Raw genomic sequence first — 25,778 nt, forward strand, 5'->3', positions numbered from 1 at the left:
AAATCTGTACACAGTATAGTAAAAATCTAGACTTTGTAACAACTGCCCACATCTCGCTGTCTAGTGAACATGATTCTACACATAAAGCAATATGCCTTTTAAGACTACATACATGGAAAGAGGTGAAATAGAAGGTTGTAATAAGCTACATACTTAATACGTGTTTTTAAAAAGACAATTCTGATGGAATATCCACTTTTACGCAATTTAAAGGAGGTCACAAACCTTGTGACATTACTTTAACATGATGTTCTTTGTTTTTATTTCCTTTCTCCTCTCAGATTCATCTTTCAGCAATATAGATGAAAATTTTCAAGGCTAGATCTTCTAGCAGAGAAAGATGGTTTTGGCTAACGAGTTTAAACAGCCAGTTTGAAATATGAAAAACAGCCTACAAAACATATAGGTATGTTCCTGAGAGGGACAGACTACAACAAATATTAAAGCTGTCACTAGCAGACTTCAATTGATGCAAAACAAAGCACAACTACATACATACGTAGGAAATACAAAGATGCATTAAACATGTAAAGAGGCATACAAAATAGTTAAGGTAACAAGAGGAAACTACAGTTTTGAAAAAAGCAAGGACTTCTGCTTCTCAGCTCCTGAGTTTGAAAGTCATTAGGCAACAAGGCCCTCTCCATTTATTATCTTCTGATAAATGACTTTCTAACAGTACTGTTAATCTCCAATTTAAGAATGAAAAACATAATACAGCACTCCCACCTTTGCCACACAACGACAATGTTGAATGGTACAAGAAAATGATCATGCACCAAAGTTTCTTGGATCAAACGGACCATATATCTGAGGTGAAGGAGAACTAAGTAGTAAACTAGTTATGTACTGTTTCAGAATAGGCAGTTTTTAAAAAAAATGTGGGACATGATGTATGTATAGGACCAGTTATGCCTAAGTATATAATCCTCTTAGGTAAATTTAACCAGCCCTGTATCTGGATTTGGTACTTGGGAGGAAGAGGGGGGATCTGTACTGGCATGAACAGATACAAGTAACGTAAGTGCTTTTCTTACGTTGTTAAGGGAGCCAAGAGTCTGCATATGAGCACTGTTTCAATTAACTTTCTGATAGCTTTTCAACTACTCATAAACAAACAAACAAAACTGTGTCTAGAACAAGTAAATTCCTAAATTAGCATTAATTCCTAATGCTGAAGACAACTACCACAAATTCTATAATACCAGGAACACTTTCAAAATAATATAACAAGGTATTATGACAGTGCATGTTAAAGCCACTTTTTGGAAAGAATTAAGCAATACAAAATGTCACCAAAATTTAAAAAAATAATAATAATCCAATAGGAGCAGAAAACACTGATCTCCAAAGCCAACATCCATGTAACAGAGAAGTTATCCAAAAACAGCAAATAGCTTTTTCAGGCTGAGATTTAGCTATGAATCAGGTTAAAATCACATGCCCTTCATCTGAACAGCATTTCCCTTTTACTAAATAACAACATCAACAAAACACAAAAGTATACGAGAAGCTTAAATGTTATGACACTATTGAAAGCTCCATAAGTTATTTTAAGACAGGAAACCTATTTTAACTCAGAGCAGCATACAAGACTTCTTGCATTAGGGTATGAAACCAAGGAATGACTCTTACAGCTGTGGGAAGAATTCATGCTTCACCTCCCTTCCAAAAGACCGAGCCCATGCAGTGTTTAATATAATGCAGACCTTTCACAAATCCTTCACTCTGACTGATAAATTCTAATTAATAAAACAGCAGATTTTAAATTGTCTAGAAACCCCTCCTATTTAAGTAATCTATGCATTAGTTGATCTCCCATTACTTGTTGGGCTAGTTCAGTCAAAAAGAATAGGAAAAAAAAAATGGGAACAGCATTTTTCGTAGACGTTGTGGTCCTCAGCACTATTAAAGTTTAACATAGGTGATAACTGGAGCAAAGGGAACTTGATCAAAATTCAAAAATACAGTGTTGTGATTCCATCTGCATACACCTTTTACTGTCACAGTATATTTAAGAAATGGTACACCTTTTAAAAAAAGGTATTACATATTCCAGCAGTAGCTGTTTGACATTAAACTGTTGAATTTTGCTTCTTCTAAAAACATGTTGCTCAAGTGCTTTAGTATTCCCGTTTTCTTCCAAAGCATTTAAAAAGCAGCATGAGCTTGGCAATTACAGCTGACCGCCAAGTTTTTAACTCCAGTGCTATTAAAGACCCTTTTCAATCATACATTATGAAAAATGTAACAAAACAAAAAAAGAATGCTGAAGATTTAAAAACACAAGCCACCAGAGAAAACAGCACAGGGAATGACAATGGATTTGTCCAGGCTGGGCCACAGAGGTAAAAGACGGAAACAAAGTGGTGGGAAGACTGAAAAAGAACAATACCAGATTCAGCTGGTCAAGAAATGGAAGAAGAGGGAGGGAAGGTGTGGGAATCCAGATCCTAAGAGCAACTAGGAGAGTGAAGAATAAAGGACTAGTTGGGAAAAACCTGAAACTGGACATGAAAAAGAGGGGATTGGGAATTAGGGTAAGAAATCAGAACTAGCTAAAGAAGAGATTGAAAAAAACAATAAAGGGATATCGCATAATCAGAATAAGTCAAAACAGACATTGCCAACATCAACCCCACTCTGGCCACATATTTTCTGCCTTAGATCAGTAATAAATACAATTTATTTTTATACACTACATTTATACATTACTATGAATTACTTTTTCAACCAAATGACTACATCAGTCCTATTTGCCTTGTGGCTTCATGAATTTACACACTGGCGTGAGAACAACACAGTACATGCAAATCAAAGCTAAAGAGAAAGCAGAGCTGCTTTCTTTACCAATGGCCAAGTCTTAATTCATCTTATAACACTCATGAAAACATATGTTTACTTATGAATACGGGCATGACATGGAAAAAGACCAGGGTAGTGAAGAGAGAGGGGCAAAACACGAGTGCTCAAGCTAAGATGAAATAGTCTGCCACTGTTTCAACACATTAATTTCCAGTGTAACTATCAAGTCCCAAGACATCTCTGCTGTCAAAAAATATGCATAAAAAAACAGAGTAATTTCCTCTTCTAAATCCTGCTACTTGAAAGCAGTCAACTAATATTCTTAGTCATAACACTAGCTTTAGTAGATTTGTATGGAAATTTCAGAGCTTCTTACCAAAAACTCAGCTGTCAGTACAGACTAATGAAGCCTGAGGTAACTTAACAGACATTTTTTCCTCCCCTATCCATTTGCCTTCCCTTTCCCTTCTCAAGTCTGAAAAATAATATAAAACAGAAGAAGTCACTTAAAGAACACATCAAGTTTGCAGCTGACACCAAGCTGAGTGGTGCAGCAGACTCTTCAGAGGGAAGGGCTGCCATCCATAGGGACCTTCACAGGCTTGGGAACATTTGCGAACCTCATGAAGTTCAACAAGGTCAAGTAGAAGTTCCTGCACCTGGGTCGGGGCAATTCAAAACACCAGTAAAGACTGGCTGACAAATGGATTGAGAGCAACCACACAGAGAAGGACTTAGGAATACTGGTAGATGAGAAGTTTGATGTGACCCAGCAATGAGCGCTTGCAGTCCAGAAAGCCGACCATACCCTGCACTGCAAAGGAAGTGTGATCAGCAAGTTGAGGGCAGTGATTCTCCCCCTCTACTCGGCTCTTGTGAGACCCCACCTGCAGTACTGTGTTCAGCTCAGAGGCCCCCAACATAAGGCAGCCAGGGGCCTGTTGGAGCAAGTCCAGAGAAGGACTGTGAGGATGACCAGAGGGCTGGAACACCTCTCCTATGAAGACAAGCTAGAGAGCTGGGGTTGTTCAGCCTGAAAAAGAGAAGGCTGTGTAGATGCCTTACGCCTTCCAGTACCTAAGGGGTGCCTACAAGAAAGCTTGGGAGGGACTCTGTCAGGGAGTGCAGATAGGACAAGGCGTAACTAGAAGAGGGTAGATTTAGATTATGCATTTGGAAGAAATTCTTCACTCTGAGGGCGGTGAGGCCCTGGCCCAGGCTGCCCAGAGGAGCTGTGGCTGCCCCATCCCCGGCAGTGCCCAAGGCCAGGCTGGATGGGGCTGGGGGCAGCCTGGGCTGGGGGGAGTTGTCCCTGCCCATAGCAGGGGGTTGGATTTGGATTATTTTTAAGTTCCCTTCCAACTCAAACCAATCTATAATGATTCTATGAAATAATAGATTTGTTCCCAGCATAGTTTGCCAGCAGATTTCACAGTGGAATACTAGAGACGAATCATTTGATCATTATTCATCCGCATACCAAAAGCTGACATCCTCCAGAAAATAATCAAGAGTAGCATGCAGTCATGCGCTTGTTTTCTTAAGCCATTGTGCAAACACACTACTCCAAATTTTTAAACTATTTCCTACCTTTTTATTTTCTTACATAATATCAGTGAAAAAAATCCAGATATAAAGATGAGAAATGGGATGTTGAGCAGAGAATTAGTAGCAGGCAAGTACTGGAGAGGGGCTCTGTATTACACTTCTGCCATTCCTCATCCAAGTTTAGCTATCATTACACATCTGCAACTCATATACACATCTGAGTAACAGATAACTTCATGATTACGTTAATGAAAACGCTCTGAGATTAGCTTCTTGTATCTTTATCTGAACCAAACAATTACAAACAGCTAAAACATATTACAACCCAGAACCTGTTCCTGTTTAACATGAGTTCCTATCAGCCCGTTCAGGCCTTAAAAATGATGTTCATTTCATCTTCTCTCCAGAAGGATACAGAGTAGGGCTTGGAAGTGTTCACATTGGGCTAACAGTACATTACCAAGCAAAGAAACTGACTGCAAGCAATTTTCATCAAAATTTGGTATTGCCTTTAGTATCAGATATCCCATAGTATAAGTCTCCTTAAAGAAAAAACTCCACCTTACCTGGACACAAACTTGCTTAAGTCTGAATATTCTCCAGATTCCATTACAATGCTGAGATCAGTAATAACAGCAGACACATTCTCTTTGTTCTGGATTGGAGAAAGAATAATGCGGTATTTTAGAATTTTCTCTACCAAAGAAAAGAATGTATTTATATATAAAATATACAAAAATATATACAAATGCTTCTAAACACAAAAATACTCAAAACAACATTTTTAAAAATACATCCTATTTCTGTGATTTTTTTTTTCATTTCAACAATATCAGTATCATCCAGACAGCAAGGCTTTTGGAATAACGCCTCAACTACTCAGCACAGAGAACATACATGTATAAAAGAAGACTTATTTATAAGAGGTTTATCTACTTCCTTCCATGTCATTTCCATTTCTTTAAGGTTCTTCATATTTTCCAGCACAACACCTTCCTAGCTGTCACATAAACCAGAAAACTCAAGTATAATGTTTCGTCTGGAAAACATATTAATGCTATCCTAAATTAAAAAAAAAAAACGACCAATACTCAGGGATACGTACATTATAATAAAATTAAAATGTTTCCAAATTAAAATACCTAACAGCATATAAAAACATTCAGAAAAGAAGATCATATAGTAATGAAGCCAAAATAGTTTAATTATTTTTTTCTACACGTTCTTAAACACAGAGGTAAATGTTAGAGAACAGTGAATGAAAAGGCTTAAAATAATGGCTTGAAGACCATAGCAAATATTTCACTTCATCCTAGAGACTTTGTACTCTTTCTTATTCCCAGTCACTACAAAGGAATTGCAACAGAGGAAACTAAATGGATAAACTGAAGGCAAATGCAAACATACTGCAGCAATCCCTAGTGCAGGCTGGACAGAAGTACTGCTAACACTGCCATCAGTAAAGATGGAAAAAGCAAGCCAAGACACTACAAAGTTTAGTGGTTTGAGCAAGTAACTTCAGAAAAATAAATAAATTTAGAGCAAAAGGTTCAACGTACGCATGGAGCTGTAGAGAAGCTGGTAGCAGCTATAACCTAATATGCTAACCTCTAAGAGGACTGGTTTTCCAGGAAATGGGTTATTAACATATGCCAAGATGCCATCTAGGGGTCAAATAAAAACATTGAATTGTAAAGTTCTTGAGAAGAAAGCAACTCTTGAATGATTCCTTTCTCAATAGTTTTGGACTTGCTTGAGCAGATTTTCAAGCTAATTGTACATGTCCTCTAATAATATCCAACAACAGTTGGAGTGGAAATAATAAATAAGCGCTTTTACATTAAACTGCTTTCTTCATCCACATTTTGACCTTCATAAGCATCTATCACTGCATAAGAGTGAACAGACAAGCTTGCACTCCAAGCTGGCAAAACACTAGCCAGCTTTGACATATAAGCTATATGCTAGTCTGATGCTGTACCAAAACCAGAGAACCAGATAAGATGCAGAATATGTCCAGGCAGTGAGTGACCAATACTACATTAATGATCAACTTCAATCACTGAAAGCTAGCCACAGGGAACTCAACTCAGATCTGTCTGTTCCTCTGTACAATTGTAGCCTGGAATACAGCTTTTAGCATTAATGACATTTAACACTATCTATAAATAAAATTAGAGATAATTATCAGAACAATTCGTTACTGTATACCAATTGGCTTAATTTAAAATGCTATGGAGCTAACTATGGCAACTTTACTAGATTAAACAGATCAAGCTGATGGTGCGAAGAAAAATGTTTTCCTTGTTGCATACCAATGTATTTGTTGTCTACTGAGCATTTCCCAAAAAGCTGTTTTCTTTTATTTCTCAAAATGGGTAAAACTAGCTGCAACTTTACATTATCTCACCCATGCTGATCTCAGTACAGGTTACTTTAAATACAACTGTTAATGCTGTATATTAGAATAGACATGCATACTTCTCTGTTTTAATATGCAAGAAGCCTGAGGCACCAAAAAACAAATAGTTCCCAGGCCTTATTAGTCTGGCCTCAAGTCATAACGTTTCTGAGAGCTTTGGAGGCAGACTCCTGCATCCACAGAAGACCCACTGACTTCACTGTAGGATGACCTGCACGGTATATGAAGTCTGTGGCAACTGAGACAACGTGCCTCTACTTCTACATGACAGAAATAGCCGACTAGAACTACACAAAGTTTGAACTGAATTGCTGACAGTCTATAGGTGAGCTATGCTTTTTCATTATAATGAAATAGGAGATTGTAATCTGTAAGATTAAAATATTTCTATGTATAACTTAAAAATACAACCCTTCAACTTGAATTCTAATTCTACTAAATTCTGTTAAAATCTGTTTAAGTAGTTCTAACAAAATGATAATATGGAACTATACATTAGCGAGACAATAGGTTGTATTTTACAACTTCATCCAGATCATTATGTTAGGATTTGTACAATAGCTATAACACAGTAACATTGTAAGTAAACACAAAACCTTTAACAGCATTCAAGTCCACATACAATCTCAAAATTGTGCAAAGGAACAGAAATAAAAGTGTTTGAAACCATACATGTACTTCTTCACTTGTGTATATCACACAAAATAAACCCCCCCAAACTTGTCAATTTTCCACAATTAAAAAACTTACTCTGCACTGGTGTCTGCTCTTATCATTTATTTATTAATTTATTATTTTCCTGAACATGTCATCAATCCATGCCATGAAAAAGCATAAAATATTGTCAATTCTTAATGTATTAAGCTAAATTAACACATTGTACTGTATTTTAAACTGTAAGCTGCAGGTACTACGTATTTTCATTAAAGAAATTAGGTCATGCAAAAAAAAATAACGCAATAATGTATTTTTTTTTCAATGGAAGGTTTGTTTTTTAATACACACACACGCAGTTTTCTACACATCACCTACTCTCTAAGAAACAAATAGCTTACTTGACTGCTGGTGCGACAAGGTTTAGGCGTTAGGTAGGTAAGTATTGCCATCTCGTGGTACAACAGATTTAAGCACCACGAATGCACTCCTAAATCGGCTAGATAGATGTCTATTCATCTGTGCTCCGTTAACTGAAATTTTTGAAAAACTTAAAGTAGCAGCATACAGGTGAGAAATAAACAGCAATCTAATGAAGTCCCACGATTGATGCAGGCTTTCTCCATGCTCAAAGCCGAATTCAGTTTTACACAAACAAATGGTAAAATTTTTTCACCGGGAACACAAGATCTAAGCCATGTGTGGACTTAAGAGGTTGCAGAATAGCTTCATTCAACTGACCTCTTGCAGTTTCAAATTACACAACCCACATGTGAATATCTAAATACATATTTCCTAAATTCACAAGGGCTTTTCTTAAACTTAGGAAGGCCATTTTACATAGCAAAGCGACTGTTAACACTATCTGGTCTAAACATTCTATTTAAAAGGTACCTTTAAAGTTGAGCCATAAATCAAGTTTTCTTGAGAAGAAAATCGCCTGATTATTACAAATTGGGGTAGCAGCTGATTTCTACTGTTTATCATTTTGAATTCTGTGCTAACAGATTCTGACTACAGCTTCCCTGCAGAAAATTGGTAATCATTACTGTAAGTTCCATACAATCCCAGTGATGTAATAGCTATTCACACTAGCAAAGAGAGTAAGAACATAACCACAGTAAAAAAGTAACTGTTCAGATTTGTATTGTTTTAGCTTTTCCTCAGTTCCCTTAAGAGAGACGGGGTTTGGAATTTTCCAGTCTCCAGTTCAAGATATAAGACTACAGAAGAGTTTGATAAGAATTTCATGACTGGATACAGAACCTGACCTTCAAAACTATTTTGCCTGCATGCACATGGAATCCCAAAGTTGGGTCCACCTGTTATAGAGTGAAAACAATTCACTGAAGCTTAGATTAAGGAGACACAGGCAATCATAATGACAAAATACCAGTTGAAATTTTCAGGTGAAAAAGTAGCTATAGACATTTGTCCATTTGAAGTTTTGTTTCTTGGCTTTTTTTTTTTTTCTTTTTAACATACATTGGTCATTACCCGTGTTTCAAGAAGCTGAAATTCCAATTGAAAAGGCAGAGAGCGGCAATTCCCCGATAATCTGTGCTTCTGCACTGTTCTGTTTTCATCTGTTATAAAAAAGAAAGTTAACAAGGTATCATAAACCCATACAACATTTATTGCATTTCTTCCATTAGTCATATTTAAAGTACCAACTGTTACTGTCAATCATACAGATTATGAAATCAAGTTAAATATGTTAAGAAAATATAACTAATTCATAGTAGTCTTTCACTTTCCCACTATGCAAAATACAGTATTTGCTCAGAAACTATTTTGTCAATAAAGGTGATTGTTTTGAAATACAGTAATTTTTTTCTGCTACCATTTAAAGTGGAATTAAAACATGCATCCACATTTGTGGATGCATGAACTTAAACAGCATGCTCAATATAGCACTAGTAACAGGCACAAAAATGCTTACTTTTTTCCAGTGTTTTCTTGGAATGACTTGTGAACTGAATACCAGTAAACTTCATTAAAAATGAGATCTCTCTCTCTAAGCTTTCAAGTTGAGCTTTCAGGTCTGATGGACATTCTTGTCCCTTAGATTCTCCCTGAAATTCTCTTTGGAATAATTTTCTAGAATTAAAGAAAAAAATAAAAGGATAAAAGATCCAGAGATAAGAACATGTTTTATCAAATCAGTACAGCAATACTGTTAAATAAAATACATTTGTAATTTGTTCTGATGATTTTCAGATCAAGATCAGCTATCAGTGAGTCAAATTTCAGTTAGATCATATTACAGTAACAATAAGCAATTCTAACCTCCATACCTCACATTCGCTGCCAAGTAGACACAGTCTTATAAACTGTGACATATAATTATCCACTTCAAGGGACGTACAATCAGAGTGACGTGTGATGCCTTTAGTAACCTAAATGGCATAGTTTATCTATGGAGTATATATTATTTAACTGATATTCTATAGTAAATATGTCCTGCTATTTAGCATATAGCTAGTCACACCTGTACATACACCACTTTTTCTTTTTCTTTTTTTTTTTAAATATAAACAGGCACTGAGCTGTTTCATTCTTTATAATGAAACACATGGCCTTTGCGGTCAACAGCTTTGCAGGGCCCACACCACAGTGTATTCACTACTATGCTCTGACCCACTAAGATTGCCTTTTTCAAAATAAATAAAAATCAAATGGAAATAAAAAAAAAGACAAAATATTTACTTATTATTTTTAATGTTTTATCACACACGACCCATGTCCTAAATGAGATCTGCTTTATAATAGTACTGTAAAAATAACATAAGGAAAGTGCTAGTATAACAACATATAGGCAAAAGCTTTACCCAAGAATTTTGACAAGGAAATTTTATTCCAACATGTGAAAACAACATACATTGATGTTAGTATCTCCTCATTAGAATAAAAGGTGGATTCCTGTTTCACATCATCATACTTCTCAGCCAACAGTTTAATCTCTTCTTCCAGCAGCTGAATTTCATCTTCATAAACTTTATAAGTGCTGTTCTCCATTTCTCAGAATCAAAGTGCCTACATAAAACAAAATAAGTGTATCTCTTAGGCCTCCCCCCAGAACTGATCAATATTCAAAATCAATTATTTTTATCCAAAGAATTAATTTAAACATGCAAATATAACATTAGGCAATTGATTCTCCTACCACAAAATGAGAATTCAATTACATCCTATGTCTGCTGAAAACTAAAGAATTGATGCATATATTTTTTTTAAATATCCTGGGTAGATTTGACAAATAAAATAATGTACACCACCATAAAGAATCCTATAGAATTAAACAATCTTGTTTGCTATAGAAGATTAAACTAACATATAAGCCTTCTGTCATCGATCTGAAAACAGAATTAGGCTTAAAGGCAAGCAATAATACATGCTCTTGATACTAGAGTACTTTGTCATCAATGTAACCCTAAGGAAGTCCCATTAGAAAGATAACAGTCTACAAGCAGACACTGTGATTTTGTTGTATTAGTTCCTCAAAAGCTTAATTCATTGAGCCCAAAGGCAATTTTTAGACCAATTTCAAGACACAAATCTCTGCATAGCCTATAGATAAAGAAGTTAAATCAGGAATCCAGTGTAGTCAAAGGTTTTCTTTTGGAATCTTTAACTAATCATGATTTCATCCAGTAGATTACCTGGCTATTTCAAACTTGCCGTAAGAGAATATCAAACTGTCCTACAGATAGAAAGCAGTTCCAATCAGGTGTGGAAACAGATTCCAGTTGTGACCAATTCACCTAATGAGCCACCCGATCCCATGATGAAACACGCCTCTGTTTCTCACAATGAGCACAGCTGTGCTTGCCACCCGGTTAAACGAAGCCCAGCTGCGCTTACGCAAGGCAATAGCACAATCTGCCTTTCATGGAAACAGCACTAAGGGGGCGCAAAGAAACAAACATCTTTCTCAAATAAGACAAAACAAGTAAATACCATTAAGGGAAAAAAACACCTTGAGATTAGCACACTAGTTTAGACATGACACATTCAAAGGACTGCAGAGAACATTACACAAGGTGATACTGATGCATTAGAGCTTTCGATAGGAAAGAAAAATAATCTAGCTTTACTTTACGCATTTGCACATAACCACCGATGTGCTTGAATGCAACCACGCTAACATGGCTCAATAAGCAGGGATGAGGTGAAAATGGGATTTTGTTGCTTTACTTCATAAGAAACAGCATCTCAATAACATATATATGAAAACATTCAAAACAAGTTTTGCATTAAAAGCTTATTTAGTTAACAAAGAACATACATTAAGTTAAAGAATCACAGGGAGTGCCTAGTCGTGACTTCCTCTGAAGTTTTAAAACAAACTTGTGCCACCTATGACAACAAACAAGATCAGGAGGGACAAGAAACAGAAGTTCTCCCTATTTTAACACGTCTTCAGGTTGCTGTTTTGTTGTTGTTGATGTTGCTGTTTTTGTGGCTTTGCTTGTTTTAAACAGAACACATTGACAAACGTCATGGCTGTAACAAAGAGAACCTTGGGGGGAAAAAAAAAAGTTGCTATAGCCCAAACTTCACCGTGCCAGCTAACTCCTTTTTCAACAAACGGGCGGCCGCTGTAAAACCAGCAACAAAACCCACGCGCCGCTAGCAGCTACTTTAACCCCTCAGCCGAGCGCCGCAGAACCCAGGAGCGCTCGCAAGTTCAAAGAGCATCACCTCCGCGAGACAGCGAGCGCTTGCTTCTAAGCGAACGAGCCATACCTGTAGCGGCAGAACTATCGTTCCTCCTCGTCCCGAGCGCGCGCCTGCGGGTACAGGACAAACCCGTCAGGCTTCCGCCCACCTGCCCGCGCGAGGCGCCCCGCGCGCGCCGCGCCTTCGAACTGCGCGCCCAGCCCGCCCCACCGCGGCACAGGGCGCTACCACTGCTGCTGCCGGAGAGGGGGGAGCCAGCCGCAGCACCGGGCTTTCGTTGCGTCCTTGAGGAACAGCGAAGCCTCCGAAAGGGCAGCTGCTGAGGTCGCTATTCGAGATGAGTAGTAACGGGATTGCTGATGTGGCTACTTCCTTTAATTTTCTCGCTTCTATCTTGGGGGAAACCCCCCCTACCTATCTTCCGAGTTGGTTGCGTCCCATGCCCCGGGCTGCGTGTTCCCCCCAAACCTGACCGGCCGCCAACAGGAGCCCGGCTGCAGCGCGGGCGGAGCAGCGGGAGGCGGAACCCTCCTTCGGCGAGAGGGCGCCAGGAAGGGCTGCGAGGGGAAGGCACCGGCAGCGGCACCGCGAGGAGCGCACATGGGGGTGGTGAGCGGCGGCCGGGGCCGGTGGGGGCGAGCCGGGGCCGGGGGGGTCAAAACCCCCAAACTCTCCCCAACCCCCCCTAGCCCCCGTCTGGCGCCTTTGCGCTGCCTGTGGCGGGCTGCGCTGACAGGAGCCGTGGGAGGTGAAGCGGTTTTGCGCCCAGCTCCGTGGCGTCTGGTCTAGTTTGTGTGAAAATTACGGTTGTTTTTGTTTCGTTTGGGCTTATTTCATCCTATTTTATTTTATTTTTGCTTTTTGGGTAGTGCTTGTGTTCGCATTTAGAGGATTTTTTTTCTCTTTAGGAAGTACGCTCGTCAGAAGGCTTTTAAAATTGTGTTCACGTACAGTTATCCTTCTGAAAATAACAGAAACATACGCAAATACTCTACACGTATACAGACGTCGTTAGACAACGTATACAAATTGTACACGTATGCAAGTGTTCTGTACTGCTTCTACAGAACATACTGCGGTCAGCTAGGCCACCTTACCCTGGGCCTACTTTGGTCATGGGTTTCTTTTTTTTTTTTTTTTTTTTTTTAAATTTAAGGCCTGCGAGGTTGATGTTTGTATGCTGGAAAATAAGTGGGATAAGCTTGGCCTTTCCCCGTCTGTGTTGTGCTTTTGTTGTCACTTGTGCTGAAACAAGATGTTCAGTGAGAAAGGACTGTTCCCTTGCGTCAAGCGCTCAGATGTGCAAGAGCGCATGGTGTCATGATAGAAATACTTAAGAACAGTTTTTCAGTTGAATGTTTCTACTGCTTGACTTTTTAATTTCTGTAAAGAAATTCTGAGATGTAGAAGGTCTTGAGCTTCATCTGCACCAACCCACAGAGGCTGTATTCCTAAACATTAGTTCTAGTGTTGCTAGCTTAAAAAGTTATAGGTAAAAAGCTTGATAACTTGCAAGCTTTCAATTGGGATACCGGGAGGTGAAGTGAAAGGAATGCCGAGCTGTTCACACGTACTGTCATGCAGCAAGTTATATGCTTTAAGGTAAAAGATAAGCTAAACCCTGGCATATACTAATGCAGTGTTTACTGGTACTAGGCTGGAGCAGAACATGTTACCTAGTCCAAAGCCAAGGCGCACTCTTCTCAAAGGTTCTTTGTGGAGGAATTTTGATAGAATGATTTGTTTCATAATTGGAACTATTGCTATCATTTTACAGAAAAACAGAGTGCATGTTACAGATGTGACAGCTTGACTTCTTGAATATGGAGAAGGAACAAGCTTCGAAACGTCTATACGTTGGAGGTCTTGGCCATACAGTTTCTAAGGCTGAACTACAAGAAAGATTTGGCAAGTTTGGACGTGTTTTGGATGTAGAGATTATTACCAGAAAAGATGACCAGGGTAACAGTTCTATATCATTCTTTAAAAGTGGATTATGCTTCAACTCAGTGTAAAATATTTTTCTTGGTTCAGAAATACTTTATTTTCAGGAAATAAATACTGAAGTTACATAGAAATTAAATTAATGTTTATCATTGAGCAGGGAACCCTACGAAAACTTTTGCTTACATCACTGCCAACATTTCTGAAACAGATCTTAGAAAATGTAAGTATATTATTCTCATTTTATTTATAAGTATGTTATGTTCCTGAACCAAATTACATTACTGATCATTCATCTGATGTTGTCAGGTCAGAACATGGTCAAGGCAGAGCTTGTTTCATTCTGTTGTCATACTTGATTCGTTTGCTTTAAGTTGCAGTATATGGAGGCTGTTTTTGCTAGAGTTCTCAGTGAGCAGATGCTAGCAGATTAAAAAAAAACTTGCAACTGAAGAGGTAATTTTATTTGTTTGTTCTAGCCCTTTTATCAAAAAGTGTAGGAAATGCATTTCAAACACTTCCATTGAGTCCATAAAACATTAGAAGGAACTGGACATGAAAGGAAGCCCAGAAGGAGTTTCCATAAACGTGCTTCTGTTACAGCAGTCTTACAAATTCCAAAATTGGTGGATTACAAAATTATTTGTGAAGTTATAAAATTATCTGTGTAATATGTAGTAGTAAAACACCAGATGAAGGTACCTTTATCTAAAGAGAGGGATCGATAACGTGCCCCTGTATTTAGAGAATACAGCCATTAGGAAGAGGAAAGCTCTTTGAGATCAACTAAAAGCTAACCCAGCCATTCTTTCTTAAGTTCCAAGTAGAACAGTTTTCGTAACCGTTTTTGGTGCTTCTTAACTATATCTTACAAAAATAAATAAGTTAAGTACAGAAGAGTTTATCTGACATTAGCACAGAAACTTCATCGTACGTGTATTTGAATCTTCACATCGGTGTTTGAACTGAACTGTACAAACTTGAATAACACTTCTCATCTCAGAACTTTAATTTTGGATGTGGATGTCCTTGTTTAAGAATAGGATATTAGGCTTTTCATATGCAAACTTAAATGGCTAATGTGGTATAAGATGATACTAAAGAAACCTCAAGCTATTGTGGAAGGTGGCATAGTTAAGTTCAAAATGGATTTTTTTTAATGTAGAAGATACTAATTTCTAGTCTCCTTGTTTCACAGGCACATCAATTTTAAATAAAGCCAAATGGAAAGGGCAGACACTGCAAGTCGAGTTGGCCAAAGAAAGCTTTTTGCATAGGTAAAGATCAATAAACAAATATACGTTTTTACTGAAGTTACCCTTTTTATGTTTAACTACCAACATTACGGCAATGCTTTATGCATCTGCTACACTCTTATTCTTTCTAATTTTTATTGATGTCGGTGGACTGTTGATGCATATTAGCACGTTTTCCCTTAAAGATCAACTATAATCAGAAATATGTTAATTCTTTAAGTACTGAATGCTTACTGTTCTATGGGAGATGGTCACTGCCAGTTACAATTTAGCACACAGGCAGATCTTTTTACAGGTGTGATGTACTTTTTGGTACAGGCTTGCTATGGAGAGAGAGGAAGCGAGGCTTCAGAAAGAAAAAACAGAGAGAAACGACAAAATGTCTCTGCTAGAATCGCTGAAAAAGGCTGGAGTTGTAGACTTTCACATGAAAGCAGTACCAGGTACAGAGGTGCCAGACCATAAGGTATGGATCTGTAGAGAATTAAAACAAAAAACAGAACTGGGCACAAGTTTATTACATCTAAATTTATGTCAAATCTTTATGCTGTCTGTAAAGAAACTTGTGTAAGTGTGACAATCTAGCTTTGCGAAGTAGTCAAAAGAAATGCCTTGCATGTAGACAAGCAGGATATTTTTGTCGTTCTTTGTAATGACTAGAAATAATCTTGATCATGCAGTCCTCTGTCACGTTAAATTAATAAACGTTTTGTTACTCTTTAATGCCTGAATATCTTCATGTCACTCTTAAGAGCATAGAAAAAGCATTTGTGTTTATTTTTATAGAGCATATATGTTTTGGACGGCTGGGCTGTCAGGGACTGTTCTCTGTGCTTCAGTACATTTAAAACCGGTGTCTATGCATGCTTACAAAAGTAAGACTGAACAAAATTGTTGAGCATGCAAACTTAGGCAACAAAAATATTTACCACAAAATTTTAAATTTGTTTACTAAGCACTTGATTTTGGAAAGTGTAGGGGATTTTGAATTTGTTACTGGGAAGGGAAAGAAAGGCAAAAGAATAGTGATACTGTCCATACAGTTACCAATGTTAATTCATAAGCCAAAAGCTTTATATTAAGAATCTTACTTGTAAAGAAATTCGTTTGTATTTTGTCATTATTTGCAGGTTGTAGACAGTTATTGGTCTTACTGTATGTTTTTTGTTGTGATTTTTTTTTAAGAAGCAATGAAGCTGGTTAAGTTGCACACTATAAAAATATCTCACTTAAGGGAAACAAAAAATAAATTGATCACAGATGGTTCTTTATTAGTATTTCTTACCAAAGAATATACACCTTGTTTTACTCAAGATTTATTTCCTTTCCCTTTTTGTTTTGTTTTATGCTGATTTATTTCTCTTTCCTTTCAGAATTGGGTTGTGGGTAAGTTTGGTAGAGTCCTACCCATCCTTCGCCTTAGGAGTCAACAAAAAAATAAAATATCCTTTTTGTACTGGTTGGGCATAGATACAGTCCTCTTCTTTCTTTTGTTGTATGGGTAACTGTGTGTCTGCTTATCTGCTTAAGGGTCTTCACATTGACTACTATGGCAGGTTTGATTTACTGAGTCCCTTAAGTAAATCTAGCAATAAGTTTGTGTGATTTGAATAACTTTTTTTAGACTGCAAGTCCTTTGTTTGAAGGCATACTGTCATAACGTTAAAAGAATTCATTGTCCTTTCGCTTAGAATTTAGCTTGTTCCTAGAGATTGGAAGTCTCTGCTGGAAGAATTGTATTGTTCTTATTCCTTAACTCAGACTAACATTGTGAAATATGACCCATCAAAATACTGCCACAACCTTAGAAAGCTGGAGCAAGACTTGACACATGTAGTTCCTGTATCCAAGCTTACTTGGCATTTGGAAGAGAAAGATGACAGCATAAGCAAGAAGCGACAAGGAGAATTCCCTGTAACTAAGAAACAACCTAAAAAGCTGAGACAACTGGACAGTGAGGGTCTGAATGGATCAGCAGCGCTCCCTTCTGGGTGCTGGCCACATTCAAACAACATAAGCTCTTCACAGCTAGATCAAAGATCAAAAACCAAATCCAATGAGAGGTCTAAATTGCTTCCATCAAGCAGTTGGAGAACACCAGGGCAAGGCTCGTTATCGGATAAAACCAATATTTCTAGGATTTCTTCTCAGAATAATACAATGCATGTTTCTGATGGTGACATTGATTCTGAGGAGGAAATCAGAACGATGGTGAAGAAAGAGACGGAAAGACAGCAAGCAGACATTGAGAGTGACCACTTGGAAATTGTTGGAGTTAATTTTGAGTTAAAGTACAATACTCACTGGTCCTTAGGCAATCTAGACACCACAAAGAAAGTTGTCAAAGGAAATAATAAAGAGACCGTGGAATGTGATAATGGTTATGATTCAGCAGATACAGATGAGATTATTGCTGAGAGTAAAGGTCCAGATCTAAGTAGCATGAAAACTGCATTTTTAGAAGACTCTAAACTGGCAGTGGTGGAAACGAAAGAAATACTAACAAATAAAAAATGTGGTTTGGCAGATGACTCCTCACTGAAAACCCACAGAACTGTAAGAGAAGGGAAAATAAGAGAACCTAAAACTTCTGCCTTGTCGAGCACAACAAAGACAAGCGATAGTGAAAGCTCTTATTCAGAGTCTGAGGAAGGGGAGTCTGAAGTCAGTTCTGATTACGAATCCATGATGCAAAACTGTTACCGTCTAGACCTTACATTAGATGACCTAAAAGCATTAGCTACTGAGAAGTCTGGGATGTCAGTCGAGGAATTGGATAGCATGCAGAGTTCTAGTCAGTGCAGCATTAAAGAAAATGCTAAGGGCAACGTCACATATAAATCAAAACTTTCTACAACTTCCCCTGCAGTTAAAAAGAAGTGCATCTGTCCTGAAGATATAGTTGCTGCCATTTTAGAAGGGGAGAAGAATGCTGATGAGGAAAGCTCGAAGAGACAGAACAGTTCATGTTTGAAATACCAGCCCTTCAGAGGAATGGGGTCCCTTTGTGAAAAAGAGTTAACTAAGGACAGTGCTGGTTTAAAGAAGTCTGTAGAAAGTTTAGGTGTTGAAGCTTCAATTTCTTATTGTGGGGAGACGCCCTCTGAAGGGCAATCCAAGAACCATCCATTTTATTCCCTTGAAATCAGCAAGGAAAATGAACAAAGTGAGCCTTGTGAACACCACAAGTTGTCAGATGCTGTCTCCTTAGTAGATGAGAATGATCAGCCTGTTTGCAGGCCACATTTACAAGGAAAGAGGAAAAGGACAAATTATTTGCAAGAAGACCAAAACTCAAAGTATGGAGATGCTGCTCCTAGCACCAATGACAGTGAAGGTGAGAGCAGTGACGTGGATAGTAATGCTGCAGTGTCACAGAAACACATGAAACAACAATTGAAAAGCCCAAAACTGCTTTCAAACAAAATGAAGAAGGTTGTAAGTAACACAAGTTCAGAATGTGAAGTTAAGAAATGTGAAAGTAAGAAGATGAGTCCTCTGGAAAATAAGGAACTTCATGGTACTGCTTCAAAGGAGTCTAATACAAAAAAGAAACAATTGCAGGATAACCAGAGGAGGCTGGCAGCTCTAGAAGAGAGACAGAAAGAGAGAGAATTACAGAAGAAAGTCATTCAAGGAGCTCTTTCAAATCTGGTAATTACACTCGCAACTTTTATCTGAATAGTATAAAGTCAAAGAAAAAGGGAAAATAAGATTATTTTAAAGTATGATCAAGAATTCCCCTATTAATTTTTTAAATATTGCCAGTTTTCAGAGTTTGTACAAAATGTTGCATACCTAATTCCTGGGCTGTCTCTACAGGTGCAAAAGGAACAGCAGATTCCTCCTGTAATGTAGAAATATCTATGAGTTACTTTTGTGTGATCGTAGTGAGTATTTAATGTTTAACCTGACAGTTTTATTCTTACATAGGATAGCCAGCCAGCAAGCAAGCGTAAACACATCACATTCGATTCGGATGTGGAAAGTGAAGCTGAAGTGGATGAGATGTTGAAGGAAGATGAGAGTTTGGGAAATGTGCATGAAAAAGTAAGTTTTATTAAGAAAAAGTCCAATATTGTATGAAGAAGTTTCATATGTATATGACTGTGCCATTTGTTTTGAAGACTTTTTCATAGTGTGGTGATAGAAAAAAGTAAATGATGAAGTTTTGAACTAATAGGAATAATTCTTTTTTAGCTAACATGAAACAGGTTACAAAGAATTTACCGTGCATCTGACCAAGTTGGAGATGTTGGAAACTTTATAAGGAGGTGGAGATCTGATGCAAGATGTCTTAACTTTGATTAAAAGAAAAAGAATGTTTAGGTTACAGAACATAAATAGTTCTGAATTTCACTGCTTTCGGTCAAAGGAAGGGGAAGAGATTTGGATTCAGTACGGTAGAAGGACTTACTGTTCTTTCCAACACTGGACGAAGAATCTGTATTAATAAAGTGTCTAGTTTTAAAACAAGTGATGTTTGAGTCCAAAGAAATTGTGTGGGACTTCATCTTTAAAGCTTATTTAATCAACTCCTTATTTAGCAGACTCCTCAGACTGTATTCCCCTACCCACTGAAAAAAAAAAAAGTAAGGTTAGGGCCATCTTTACTATTGAAATAAAATCTTTTCTTCAGATTTTTCCTCATACTTAACTTTTTTTTTTAAGTTAGATATATCTTCCTTTGTATTTGGAATCCCTCTTTCTTTAAGAGACCCTTTAGATGGAAAATTGTTGATTATTTTTTTTTTGTGATGATTGGTATTTATCAACTGACTTGAACTATGTCCCAGAGCTATACCATAAATGATACCTGTTCAGAAAGGCTGTAATTAGACATTTATATTTTAAAGTTGGTCTTCCTTCACATAATCAGAAAGATTTGTTTTATAGCTAGCTCATGTATTGTGGAACCTGAGTTACTTTCTACTTTCTACATGGATGTTTTGCCTCTAGTAAAATTTAAGACTTTTTAACTATAAAACAAAATGGCGAAACGTGTAAACAATGTAAGATTTGAAATGCGTGGGCCAGTAAGTTAGCTGGTTGTTCTAGCAGTGCACTTTTTCAGATAAATTGGAAAGCACAAGAACAAAGTTATTACTGAATTATTTTCCCTTACTTGTGAAAATGTCTCATTTTCTGTATTCTTTTTGTTTAACACAGGAGTCTGCTCCTAAAACTTCTGGAAGACTCTTTGAAAGCAGCGAAGATGAGCAAGATGATACAGATGATGAGAGATTCAAAATTAAACCCCAGTTTGAAGGCAAAGCTGGTGAAAAAGTGAGTGAATCTATTAATGTGATTTTTTTTTTTTCGTAAGACTCCATAACATCATTTCGGAAGTATGTAATACGTAGGTTTGCATTCTTGCTGAATAGAATTTTGACAAACTTAAAATGGAATTCTCTTAAAAAGAGGGAACAGTAGCTGTGGAGAAAATGTGTGTTGGGAAGTGAGGACAGTTCTTTCATCTTGTGATTGTTTTTGACTATGGAGGCATTTCTGGAAAAGGCATTGACATTTAAAGGTTGTTACTATGTTTGTGATTATAGCATTGGGGGGGCGGAAGTTACTGTATGTTGATGGTTTGTTTTCCAACACTTAATAGGTTTTCATTTTATTTAGCTCTTGAATTTGCAATCACGGTTTGGCACAGATGAAAGATTTCGTATGGATGCTCGATTCCTTGAAAGTGACAGTGAAGAAGAAGGTAAGCTTGTACTTTCTTCCTGGTTAATAATAGTAGTAGAGGTATATAATGGAGCCTTAATTGTGGATGCTTGTAGAAACTCCTTAACCTCTTGTTTCTCTGGTCATTCCTCAAAGTAAACAGCCAAACCGTGCTGTGGCTATATGTATTGTATGTTCGTAGTTGTGTTTTCTCAAATATATATGCTGCAAAAGCATTTGTAATAGCTAAATGAAATATTAATTTTAAAAATCAACATTTGAAATGATCTTTTTAATACAGGCTGATGCCAGAGTGTTCTGCCCATGTTTTTCTTAAGGTAAATGGTGACATAACTAAAATAAACTTTTTGACCTTTACATCCATTTCAGCTGTTGGTTTTGTAGTCATTGTGCTCTCCACTGAGCAGTCATAGAAAGAAAGTTTTTTTTTCTTTTGTCCTTTTCATTTTTTCTACTATTTAAAAAAAGACTTGTAAAGATTGTTTTTTTTCCCTAACAAATTGTTAACCTGCAGCTCATGGCTCAGAATTTATTTCTGAAATTTAATCTTTTGCCAAGTTCTGCTACTGCCTTTGCTTAAATGATTTTCTGTACAGTCTCTCTCTCTGCCAGAGTTGTTGCACAGTTGTACAAAAAAGGGAACAGGGTAAATAACTAGTCTGATTTTTCACATGAAATAAGTGTCCTTAATACTGCTAATCAAAGACTAGCTGCACAGCAAGGAAGAAAGCCTCTAAGTAGCTTTAAGATAAGGGAAGTGCCCTGTCAATTTGCATGAGCTCTCCTACTGTTGTAATAGTGCTATACATTGAATTTCACAGACTTACTTTGGTCATAGTGGGGAAAATGTACTTATTTATTCATTTATCTTATTACCAGAAACAAATGCATTGAAGGCAGATGAGGAAGATGAACTTGCTGCAGAGAAAAAGAAAAATCTGCAAATACTGGGAAGCCTCTTGAATATCGACCTGGAACACGCCAAACCAACTAAAATGGCTACAAATGCTAAGAAATTCAAGTATGAGCCATCTATTATCAGGGAAGAAGGGATTTTAGGAAGGCCTATTTTTTCTCAGTATTACACAACTAAAGTTCCTTTGTTTACTGGGAGGACCTTATGCCGCGTGCATCTGAAGTTAGCTTTTAATTCAGTTTCCAACTTGAGTGTCCCAGTAGATTATGTAACTGGTAATTATCATTGTGGTAAGAAAAAAGTGATCGGATGCCTGCTTAAGGTTTTTCCAACAATCCAGTTGTACAAAATTTACTGTGTATGAGAATTAATATTTTAATAAGTCCTTGCCTGTGTGAGACACTTCTGTTCTCTGTGAAGACAAACTTAAAGACAGACTTAAGATGGACAAAGAACATGTGAGTTAGGCAGTAGATCAGTAAGTTAGATCATAACTTCCATAGGAGTTAAGAAGGTAATTGTTCTCTCTGGCCTACACATGAAAAATGAGTTAGGTATCCTTCTTTCAAGGGATAACATGAATCTTCTTTTGCAGTGGAGATTTTTTCTTTTTATGCTTATCTGTATTTCTGCTTTTGAGAAATGTCTTCATTAGATCAGCAATTTGTTACGTCTGGCAGTGGGCTGAAATGGTGGAAATTAAGAGTTCAGTGTAATGGAGTAATGTGCAATCAGTCAGCTTTTACAGACAGTTGTTATTGGAATTGCATGAATTGACTGCTGGCTGCTAAATATTGTGACTACGGCGCAATCATATTTAGGTCTACGACTGCTTTGTAAATTTTCTTGCATTTTCTAAAGACTAAGCAGAGGGGGAAATAATCTCTACAGCCGCAGAGATAGTTTTAGGAAATACTTATTGCATTGGCGTTTTCTAATACCCAGTTAATGATATAGTGCATACCTACTTACAAGCAGTTAAGTTGTAAGCATTAATTGAGGAAGAGGAGGGGAAACACGTGGCTATCTTCCTGCCTTGTGATAAGGCAGCATGGGCTGTGCCACACCAGTATAACGGTCAGTCTAAGCATTAGACTGCTCTATCTGGAAGTTCCCCAAAATGTATACATACTGGAAGGTGAACATGCTACTCTGTTCCCTTGAATTATTTGACTTTGTGGAATGTTTGGTACTGGAATACACAGCTACATTGATGTATTTATCTACCAATAGATATCTATTGATATGCCTCCACCTGTTTATCTTTTGAGGAGATATAAACTTATACTGTATAACACTCAACTTTAAGTGTGTTTTATATAAAATATTACACAATTTGATTAAAAACTTGATTCTGTTTATAATTTTTCCTGAACCAGACAGGCACAGGCATTTAAAAAGTATCTTCTGGTCAGTTAGATTTTGGATTGGTTTGGAGCTTTTTTGATAAAGAAGTACGTGTAGATCTGAATCTGACTATAGAGGTTTAGGGTAGCTTTCAATTGACCATTTATAGTGTCTCATGGGTGATTTCTTGCTGTTTTTTTTTTTCCCATTCTATTATTATAGGGATATTAATGCTCTCCGCTATGATCCCACAAGGCAGGACCATGCGGTTTTTGAAAGGAAACCCAATACTACAGAAAAAGAGAGGTAATAGTACAGCTTGGTACCTATCCTTGTAATGTTTCTTTCCCTGGCAGGCTGGTATTCAAAAACAGCGAAAAACTGAGTTTGAAACTACACATAATGCCCTGTTTTTTCCTTAATTCACACTGTTATTGCTGAAATAAGGATTGTGGCCAATAAAAACACCAAGTAACATAATACTTTCTAGTCTGCCTACTCCCTGCGTGCTATTTTCTGTCCTTTCTCACCTTCAGGCTTTCCTCTGCTTCAAGTTATGGACTTTGAGACTTTTAAATCTGCGGGGAAAAAGCATTATCTGTTAACATCTGATTTGCCAGAAAAGAAATCTGTCCCAAATATCATAGTATTTAGATCAGATACTGTCATGTATTAAATGACGAGTCAGCATTTCATTCATTATGAAGTAGAAGTGTTGCTGCCTTTTCATGCATTCAAACCTGAGGCACTTCCCTGCTGCTCACCCTCAAAAGGTGGGCAAATTGTATAAGGTGGAAAGAAAGGGGTTAAAAGTTTGAACCCAAATGACAGTCATGCTGTCCTATAAACCTTGGAATATCCTGTTGCCAGAACTTGGAATTGCTAAGAAAGAGGAGGAAAAAAAAAAAAAGTAGTTAAGTGATCTACCTATTAATGTGCTCAGATAAGCAGCCTTGCTATTAATTGCTATTACTACTATAATTGCTGTTATTTCTGAAGTTCTTGGGGAACCTTTCTTTTAAAAACATGCGTGCTGTTTCATTGTCTTTTAACAATCTGATTTCAGTAAAGCTAAGAGAAAGAAGAAGAGGGAGGAGAGTGAGAAACTGCCTGAAGTGTCTAAAGAAATCTATTACGATATTGCTGTTGATTTAAAAGAGTTGTTTGGATCTTCAAAGAGCAAACAAGAAAAAAGAGAAGAAATACCCTGGGACAAAGATGATGTGGAGGAATCCACCCCACATGACAGTCTGGGACCTGATGTTGGGAGTAACACAGCTCAGAATTCTGGTGGTTTCAAGTTTTCTTTCTTTGGTGACATGGATCAGTCACACGTAAAAGAAGGTAATAGCAGAATATACATAATAATACATTTTTGTACAAGTTGATTATGTCAGATACAGGAGTTACATAGCATGTTTTAGATTCAGAAACCAGAGAGTTTTCAGAGGCTAAAGTCAGTAATTTTGCAAAATCATTATGGTCTTCTTTTATACTTGCCAAGATCTTTGTAGTTTAATCCCAATTAATCATGCTTGCATCCCAGGATTTTTTTTAAGGAATAGTGTCAAGAGATAACGTTTTGAGAAGGAAATACTATTTAATTATTTTTTGAACAGTGATGGAAAAAGTTGTCATCCACTGAATTTCTCAAATAGATGAGGAAAAAAATATAGTACACAAGTCAAATCAGAATTCATATAAAACAACAAGATTGTGTAAATAAAATATCCCTTAATTAAGGGAGTATTATGAGCAAAGAAGTTCTTAGAGTTGACCCCAAGATCCATGAACAGTTTAATATGTGCTTAACCGTATCGTAACTTTAGAAATTTGAAACTGAATGATGTGATTATTGGGGTATTATTGAGGTAAAAACAAAAAAGCATCCCAGTGTAAGGAAAATTGAATGTTATGTGATGAAGATTAGAAAAAAATGGTGTTGAATCCCTTCGTAAGAAGTACTGTAGGGAAAGAGACTGTGTGAAGTTAACTGACATACAAAACAAAACAAAAAAATCAGTAATGCTGACTTCAAAAATAGGTTAAATTCAGTAATGCGGGTTTCAGTATAGCAATGTGTGAGCTCACTAGAACAATGTGGAAAATATCTGAGAGGAGATGTAGTCTGTAGTTCACAAACTTCTTAGCATTGAGAACCATACTTGAACACTGTGTCTTAGTTATGTAAGTCATTTGTTATGAATAATTATGAATAATTATTGGCTTATATTGCATAAAAATCCTATTCACGGATTGCAGGACCACTGTGCTAGCTGCTGAGTTGATACAAAGCAAAAAGATAGGTGTGACCCTATTGCACATACCTGAGTTGCTACAATAATTTTTGTGATTTTTGTTTAACCCGACTTTTGTTTAACATCCCCCCCCCCCCCCCCCCCCGTTGTCTAGTGACTTATGGGTTTGGAAATGGCTTTATATTGCCTGAGAGAGGCAGTATAAGGAAGAGCTGTCTTCTCTACTCTGGCCTAATGAGTCTTGCACA

At 37.2% G+C, this 25,778-nt stretch overlaps 2 protein-coding genes across 6 annotated transcripts in view; one reads left to right on the plus strand and one right to left on the minus strand.

Moving 5' to 3' along the window:
* The window catches only part of CENPP (centromere protein P), a 137,847-nt gene extending 125,418 nt beyond the window's left edge, over positions 1-12,429 (minus strand). Inside the window, exons 1-5 of one of the 2 annotated variants that reach the window (XM_048054987.2) lie at positions 12,179-12,429; positions 10,311-10,465; positions 9,372-9,529; positions 8,927-9,015; positions 4,920-5,008 (exon numbers count right to left, since the gene is read on the minus strand). In XM_048054987.2, the coding sequence (XP_047910944.2) occupies positions 4,920-5,008; positions 8,927-9,015; positions 9,372-9,529; positions 10,311-10,447 (473 nt within the window). In that variant the 5' untranslated portion in view covers positions 10,448-10,465; positions 12,179-12,429. Of the gene's footprint in view, positions 1-4,919; positions 5,009-8,914; positions 9,016-9,371; positions 9,530-10,310; positions 10,466-12,178 lie in introns of both variants that reach the window. The other variant, XM_048054986.2, reaches the window with a different exon arrangement.
* Positions 12,430-12,589: 160 nt separating this feature from the next.
* NOL8 (nucleolar protein 8) overlaps positions 12,590-25,778 on the plus strand; it is a 56,226-nt gene continuing 43,037 nt past the window's right edge. For 2 of the 4 annotated variants that reach the window (XR_010833908.1, XM_048054980.2), the window contains exons 1-13: positions 12,590-12,721; positions 13,890-14,074; positions 14,217-14,279; positions 15,255-15,333; positions 15,631-15,778; positions 16,686-16,754; positions 17,080-18,966; positions 19,246-19,362; positions 20,482-20,598; positions 20,944-21,028; positions 21,889-22,030; positions 23,495-23,578; positions 24,339-24,616. Coding sequence is in view for 3 of the 4 variants with exons in the window: in XM_048054980.2 (XP_047910937.2) it covers positions 13,936-14,074; positions 14,217-14,279; positions 15,255-15,333; positions 15,631-15,778; positions 16,686-16,754; positions 17,080-18,966; positions 19,246-19,362; positions 20,482-20,598; positions 20,944-21,028; positions 21,889-22,030; positions 23,495-23,578; positions 24,339-24,616 (3,208 nt within the window). In the remaining variant the exon portion in view is untranslated. The other 2 variants (XM_013201385.3, XM_067003046.1) reach the window with 2 other exon arrangements.

The sequence above is a fragment of the Anser cygnoides genome, chromosome 10 (assembly GCF_040182565.1).
Source record: "Anser cygnoides isolate HZ-2024a breed goose chromosome 10, Taihu_goose_T2T_genome, whole genome shotgun sequence".
Lineage (NCBI taxonomy): Eukaryota > Metazoa > Chordata > Aves > Anseriformes > Anatidae > Anser > Anser cygnoides.